This window comes from Miscanthus floridulus, chromosome 8, assembly GCF_019320115.1.
Source record: "Miscanthus floridulus cultivar M001 chromosome 8, ASM1932011v1, whole genome shotgun sequence".
Classification (NCBI taxonomy): domain Eukaryota; kingdom Viridiplantae; phylum Streptophyta; class Magnoliopsida; order Poales; family Poaceae; genus Miscanthus; species Miscanthus floridulus.
The window spans coordinates 27,825,484-27,833,875 of record NC_089587.1 but is presented as its reverse complement, the minus strand read 5'-3'; the positions used below and the strand labels follow the sequence as shown (position 1 = coordinate 27,833,875).

The window sequence follows — 8,392 nt, the reverse complement described above, 5'->3', positions numbered from 1 at the left end:
AAGTACAGGAATTTGATCGCTTCGGTGATTGTTTTTGTACTTACGTTCTTATGATTTGGTCGGTTCTGTTACATGTAGCATGCACAGCTTCTTGCCACTCTCTGCCTTCGCGCGCGCCTTGAACTTCTTGATCGCCTCCACCACCTCGTCCTTACTCGTTAGGAGTTGTAGTCACATATAGCGACTGCAATCATCCATGAGCAGGAGAAAGTATCACCGACCACCGTTTGTGGCTGGCGTGATTGGCCCATAGAGATCACCGTGGATGAGCTCGAGAGCATCCAACGCACGATACTTGGCCGCCTTTGGGAATGGTAGCCTCCTCTACTTCCCGTCCAAGCAGCTATCACACAGCTCACCTCCATGCTTGATGTGGGGCAGCCCTCAAACCATCTTCTCCAGCCGATCGAGCGTGTCGAAGCTGAGATGGCCGAACCGGACATGCCACAGCCACGGCTCCTCGATGTGCCATGTTGCTAGGCACACCGGCTACTCCACCTTCAAGTCAAGCAGGTACAACCGGTTCCAGGACCTCTTCACCTTAGCAAGAAGGTGCTGCTCCCAGTCCCTGATCCTGAAGACGCCATCCTTGATCAGTACCTCGCTGTCATGCTCCTCTAGCTGGCCAATGCTGATGATGCTTAAACACAGCTGTGGGATGTAATATACATCCATTAGCGCATGGTGCTCACCATTCTGGCACTTGAAGATGATGGTGCCACACCCTCGAATCGCCACCCTTGAGCCATCACCAAACTTCACCATGCCAGTCACATCGTCATTGAGCTCGGAGAAGGCTACCTTGGAACCCATCATGTGGTTGCTGGCGCCAGAGTCTAGGTACCACCACTGCTCCTGATCACCGCCCATACGTCCAAGATGGACTTGGGTGCACGGTTTGTCGAGGTTGACAACTTTCAGAGCCTTCCCAGGCCCTTCCACCGCCATCACCTCTCCCTTCTCCTTGGCCTCAATGTCGTGCAGTGCACAGAATGTCGCCATCAAGAGAGTGGCCTCATCATCATCATCAGCCTATGCCAGAAGAGCCTCAGCCTTCTTCTCCTGCTTGCGATTTGGGTACTCCTTTGCCCAATGGCCCGTCTTCCCGCAGCACCGGCAGGCGTTGGGATCGACCTTTCTCTTCTTCTTCTCCGAAGAAGCCTTGCCGCGGCACTTGCCATTGCCACCGTGGCTAGAGGAGGCTTCCCCGGAGTTCCTCCGGGCAGCCCAATCCTCCTCTGTCAGCAGCAGCTTGCCACTGTCCTTCGTTGCTGTGGCCTGCTCCATGCGCTCGTCCACCGCCCACAGACGACCTGTCACATCCTCAATGGTGAGGGTGGACAAGTCCAGCATCATCTATATGGAGAGAGCGATCTGGATGTACTTCACTGGCATGGAGTGGAGGTACTTGGAGACCACCTCCTCTTCGTCGATGGTTATGCCATGGCTCCTCTGCTTGCTGATGAGCATCTACTGGAGGAGAGAGAAGTCCTCCACCGATTCACCATCCTTGAACTTGAGGTTGGCATACTCCTGCTTCAGCAGCTGGGCAGTCGCCTTCTTTGCGTGGTCGGAACCAACACGCATCACCGCAATGGCCTCCCACACCTCCTTAGCAGAGCTCTTTGCCCCCAATGGCTCCCTGTACTCTGCTGGCATAGCAGCAAGGATAGCCTCCAACGCTGACATGTCATCTTCTTCGTTGTCGGTGCCCTTGTCAACAGCATTCTAGAGCCATCGGGCTCTGAGCTTGACCTTCATAGTCACCGACCACATGCCATAGTTGGTGCGAGTCAGCGTTGGCCAACTGGTGCCGCTGACCTCCCGCACCGTGCGCACAACGGCCTCCTGTCGTGGCTGGGCAGCCACAGCAGCGCTGCTGCTGTCGCCCATCTTCAAACCGTCCGTCATCACCAGCGGTTAGTCCGGCGACGGCGTTTGTACGGCTCTGATACCACTTGTTAGCCCCTTGGATCTCTGGCATGGGTGAGCCGACCACTCACCAGCGTTGTCGACCACGCACTATAGCTAGAGGTAGAAGAAGGGAGGGAGAACAGAGCACACACATAACACAAGCACCAGCGTTGCTCTTTTTACTGAGTTGCAGTGGCGAACTATATATACAACTCTACCCATCTAATCCTAGTACACAGACATGTCAGACAGCCATGCTGCTGCAGTGACTAGATGTGACAGCAGGGCTGACTTTGACGCCTGCCCCTGCTGTGGCTACAGTGCGGCAGGGGAGCCTTGCGGCGCCTGCCCCTACAGCGGCTATAGTGCAACAGTAGGGAGCCCTTTCGGCGCCGCCTGTCCCTACCGCGCGTTCACACAAGGGGAGCAACAGATTACTTAACAGGGGGCAGCGACAGGAGGGACGCGCATGGTGCGACAGGTTGAGGGCAAAGTCGAGCAACATGGTAGGAATTCTGATGAAGGAGAAGATGTGGTCGCGGTCGCACACACCACACACGAAGAGTCACGAGCTTTCGCGAATAGTCTCTAGAGCATTATCGCGGATGACCCGAGGACCGTTTGATCAAAGCCAGCTTAGGGATCCAACGATGACTGAGCTTTGTCAATGTCGTGGCCCAATGATAAGCTAGAGCTTGAACTCTGATTCGAAAGTTACAAAATCAAAATTTTAGAAAAATATAAATTTCATTTGTTTTATTTACGATTTTTTAGGCACAACCCAAAATGAAAATTTTAGGGTGACACTGTAGAATTGTTTTTTAGTGTTATCGCATTGGTATTTTTATCCCATTTTATGTTATTTCATTATATTGGCTTAGATGTTTAAGCATAATTAGGGTAGTGTACATTTTTAGTGTTTCAAGGCCCAAACGCCCCGGTCATTGCATTATAACAAGGACCAGAAACAACAGTTTAAGCATTCGGTGTTCCCCAACCAGCTACACATACTCAGCGACCTTCAAGCTGACCCAGCTAAGTAACAACCAAAAAACACAAAAAACATCAACCGAGCTTCAAAGTTCAAGACAGTGACTATCATCACCAACCTATTACATATTCCAAGCATCTGCAAACTGTAAGAGGTTGATCCAGTGCCCTTTTCCTGCAGGCGCCGATGCATCCACCAGAAGATCAGACATTCCATCCGGACAATCTTTCTCCTTCCAATCTAGTGCTGTCTTGTACATGACTTTGTCCCAATCACCCTCACTTGGTTCAGCCAGGCAACCTTTGTGGGATCGTTGCCAGCAATCTGAATTTTTCCATGCTTGATATTGAACTCCGTTCTTCTCGCCCCAGGCCACAGTAGGATCCAGCCCTAGAGCATGGCCGAGATTGAGAGCAGCAAGGACTGGACACTCTTCCAGACAGTACCCTAAAAACATATGCTATTTCTTAGTTTCCAAAGCCCCCACAGGGCTGCAGCACATAAAATGTTATCCACTATGCATCTATTATTACTTAACCACAACTGTCCTATTGACAAGAAATCTGTACCAACACTTCTACCTATGCTTTCAGAAATATAAAGCCACAGCTGTCTAGCTACTGCACAATAAAAAAAGACATGATACACAGTTTCTAGCTCACAACAAAACAGGCAAGAAGGGTCATCTACTTTCCTCCTCAGTCCTAAGTTGTCTCTAGTTAACACTTTGTTCTTAGACAGTAACCAGAGGAAAAAATGCACCCTGGGGGGAACTTTCAGGTTCCAAACCGCTGGCACATGAACAGAGCTGATTCCTCTAAAATTGATAATTCTATAGAGGGATTGAGTGGAGTAGATGACATTAGAATTGAAAGTCCAAATCATGGAATCTTCCTCATCAGAAAAGGTTATAGTAGAAGCTAATTGGACAACCTCTAGCCAAAGATTCATAAGTCTATTATCAACTCCTCTTTTAAATGTACACTTGAGGTCAGTGCCATCCCAAAGGTCAAACACAGTATGGGATTTCTCATTAACCAAAATATAAATGTCCCAAAACTGAATAGCTAGACTAGATGAGCCCAGTCAATTATCCTCCCAAAATTTTACTTTCTTTCCATTACCTATCCTCCACTTATATCCCATTTTTGCTACTAAGGCAGCCGACATCATAACATTAAAGAAATTGGAACTACCAGAAGTATTACTACAGAAAATATTTGGATTCTGTGTATTATACTTATGATCAATCATTTCTCTCCACATTTTATCCTTATCTAAATTATATCTCTTGATCCAAGATGCTAACAAGCTTACAAGCATATGTTTAAATCTCTAAGGTTAGGGATGCCTAAACCTCCAAAGTCCTTAAGCATACTACAACTTTCCCAGTTGACCAAATGGTATTTGTGAGCTTCTGGATTGTCATTCCAAAGACAATTAGCCATATGTGAGTGAATAATTTTAAGTGCCCATTTTGGGAATTTAATAAAAGAAAGTAAGTACACTGGAATACTAGCTAGACATGCTTTGATTAACACTATCCTAGCAGCATAAGATAATAACTTTCCTCTCCAGCCTGCTATCTTTCTAAGCATCTTATCTACAAGAGGCTGGATATCTTCCCTCCTTAACTTGTCATAATGCAAAGGTATGCCTAGATACTTAATAGGAAAGGAACCTATAGGACATGAAAAAAGGTGAGCAATATCATGAGCTTCTGAGTCATCAAGGTTAATTGGGATAAGCTCACTTTTGTGGAAATTCACCCTCACACCAGAAATTTGTTCAAACTAAAGCAAAATACCCTTAAGGTTAACTAGATGATCACTCTCTAGGTCAGAAAAAACAATTGTGCCATCTGCATATTGGAGGGCAGTAATGCCATCTTCTCTAAAGTCAGGGACTAATCCCTTCACTAAACCAAGATTAGCTCCCTTCAAGAGCATCTTAATGAGCACATCACTAACTAAATTAAACAGTAAAGGAGAGAGTGGGTCTCCCTGCCTAAGTCCCTTACCGGTTTTGAAGAAAGAACTTTCCTCACCATTTAGGCGAACCCCTACAAAGCCATTCCTAACTATTTTATCTATCCACTTGATCCAAGTCTGATTAAACCCCCTAAACTGCAAAACTTCAAAAATGAAATCCCAACAGACCCTATCATATGCCTTCTCATAGTCAAGTTTTAGAATCACCCCTTTTTCTTTTTTACTGTGAACACTGTGGACTACCTCATGGGCCAGGACCACACTTTCAAGGATATATCAACCATGAATGAAGACGCTCTGATGGGGGGAAATCAATCTATCAGCAATTTTACTTAATCTAAGAGTTAAGACCTTGGAGAAAATTTTAAAACTACAATTTATAAGGCTAATTGGTCTGAATTTCTTCATATTTCTAGCCCCTTCTTCCTTAGGAATCAGACTCATCATAGCAAAATGAAGCCTATACAAATCAAGATCACCTTTAAAGAAGTCATTGAACATATTGACTATATCAACTTTAACTAACTCCCAAAATTTTTGGTAGAACAGGAAAGGGATTCCATCTGGCCCAGGGCCCCATCTGCATAGCAACTAAAGACAGCCTCTTTAATCTCCTTCTCATCAAAAGTCTAAAGCTAGATGCACATTAGGCCTATCTTCTTTCTTAAATAGATCCTTATAAAAATTGACAGCCACCTCCATCATGGCCTTCTGTTCATCTACAGGGCCATTTGGACCAACTAAGACTACCACTTTCTTCTTCCTACTTCTATAGTTTTCTACAGCATGAAAATAAGTAGTGTTTCTATCTCCTTCTAACACATTTCTATCCCTTGATCTTTGTCTGGCCTTAATTTTTCCCAGAGCCCAAATTTTATCTAACTCTATTTCTACTCTATGTAGTCTTTCTAGTTGAGAGGAAGTCAAATCTCTGTTTTCCCTTTCCATATCTAGATGATTATGTTCTAATGCTAGTTCTACTTTGGTCTTGTTGAGCTTGGCTACCTCATCCATAGCCCAACCTCTAACTAACCTTCTTAGAGTTCTCATCTTAAATTGCCAGATATCTATACTTTTGGTAGCTGTACAAGGAGTGGACCAGGCTTTCTCAACTAACTTGGCAAAACTATCCAAATTCAGCCACCATTTTTCAAATCTAAAACGTTTTTTTACCAAAGAAAGAATTATCACCAGCTTCCACCAACAGTGGATTATGGTCACTTGGCAATCTATCAAGGCATCTAACTTTGGCTAAAGGAAAGCTACACTCCCACTCCATAGTAATAAAAATCCTATCTATTCTAGCCATAATATTGTTGTCTTGATTATTTGTCCAAGTAAACTTCCTATTTCCTAATTCTAATTCAATGAGGGCCCACTTGTCAACCCATTCATTAAAAAGGTCTGCCCATCTGAAGTTAATATTTCCATTACTCTTATCAGCAACAGTTCTAACTAAGTTAAAGTCTCCCCCAATAAAAATGGGGCCCTGCCACTTATTCATAATAGAATGTAACTCATTAATAAAATCTACACCTTACCATTATCATAAGGTGACCCATAAACTACAATTAGTTTCCAACATAAACCTGTAGTTTTATCTCCAATCATCAAACTAACTGAAAACTCTAATCTTTCAACAGTATTGACTATAAATTTATCACAGTTACAACCCACCAGGATGCCTCCAACAGAGCCTTTAGCAGGTAGATTAAACCGAGCAAAATGAATATTGCCAGTTAGGGATTCAAATAACCTGGAGAAAAAGTTTCCTTTTTAGTCTCAGTAATCCCTACAAAGTCAGCATGTGTACTTCTAATTCTATTCATCAAAGCAGTAAACCTACCCACTTTGCCCAGACCTCTAATATTCCAAAATAGACCTATCATTTCTTTTTCTTTTTTTCTTCCTACTTTCTACTTTAGTCCAGGCTTCTTCCACTAAATCATCTATATGACTAGAGATAGGATCCTCTATATCATTCCTAATATGAGCACTTGGATCTGCTTCCAGAGGCTCTAAATCTTTGTCCACTGAGTCAGCACAGCCTGCAGCCATGTTTTTAGCAGACCCAATGTGGAACTATAGAGTTACCTACAGTAACTGTAACAGTCTCCTGGACAATTGTACTCTTAGCATTCAACGAGGATGGTTCAACAGAAACTAGGTGTTGAACAGCCTGCAAAGCTATAGCTACTACTAAAGGAGTTACCTCTATTAGTAGTGTCTTCTAAGATAGCATCAACACAAGAACTACTATCGTTTATACCATCCTCTAGAACTAAACCAATCTTCTTAGCTAAACTACTAAGGTTTTGAGCAGATAGAGATGGGTTGTATTATTTATACCTTTAGGAGCTTCTAAGTTGTTCTTTCTCTTTAATGCTTGAGCTTTCTCCAATACTGGGACACCATCTTGAGGGTGTCTTTTGCTTCTCCTTAATGGCTGAATCGGGCCCCAACCCCTCTTCTTCTTAGCTTTAATTGGCACCACCTGATTTAGGTCCTTGGTGATATTTTCTATCTGTTCCTCCAGCCTCTCTTGTTCTTCAAGAGGATAAGTAATCTGAGATTGTTCCCTTTGATAGCCTGTACTGATCTGAGATTTTTTCCAAATCTGAGATAACAGTAGACTGCCTCTGGGATGTCATCTAGGAGTCTGCCCCTGATACATACTCCTTGCAGCTGTAAACCCATTCCTCAGGTAAGTTCAGACTATCTTGTTCTGCCATCTCACTGCCTGCTTCTTCCACCTCCAAATCTCCATTAAAATATCCCAACTCCATAGTTTTTAATAAGTTGATGCAGGTCAACTCATCATTTTTAGTTAACTATCCTCTGATCTTAGGGTCCTTTTGCAAGTCACAGAATAGGTTTCTCACCACTGAGTTGCCTCTTGTCGACTGCTTGCTACTCTGTTGTCGTGTTTTATAGACCGACTAGTAAATTTATACGAATGTTGCGCTGCTCCAGGAAGACGATGGTAGCATCCAAAAGACATGAGGATTTATACTGGTTTAGGCTGGAGCCCTATGTCCAGTCTTAGAGATGATCGAGTGCGTGTTCCTCGCTTAAATGCTCTAAAGTTCTTACAATGGGGGTGCAAGAATGGTGGAAGAGGTAGGAGAATGGAGCTAGATCTAGGAGATGGACTGCCCGAATCAAAGCTTCAGAAGTTCGATCCCCTTGGAAGGGTGCCCTGGTTGCCCTTATATAGAGTCCGAGGCTAGGCCACATACAAACAAGGAGGTTCTTTTGACCGAGGGGTCGTGAGGTAGATGGAGGGAACCTAGCTAACTTGGCTTGCAATGCACGTCCGGGTGTGGTTGTCGTCATGGCCTTGTGCCCACATCACGGCATGGGGTGGCGTGGTGCTACTGTGTCGGCCGTAGCGGCACTGTAGACACGGTGGTACTTCGCCAGCCGTCCTGTGCGACGTGGTATCGTCGTGGCCTTCGTCATCACCTCCTGGTTCCCGGGGGGCGTCGTATGGGAG

General features: G+C 44.7%; 1 protein-coding gene across 1 annotated transcript; it reads right to left on the bottom strand.

Annotated features, from left to right (window-relative positions):
* Window positions 1-489: 489 nt before the first annotated feature.
* Window positions 490-1,002, bottom strand: LOC136468760 (uncharacterized). The gene has a single exon (XM_066467212.1). The coding sequence runs from the start codon at window positions 1,000-1,002 to the stop codon at window positions 490-492; it is 513 nt and encodes a 170-aa protein (XP_066323309.1).
* Window positions 1,003-8,392: the final 7,390 nt, after the last annotated feature.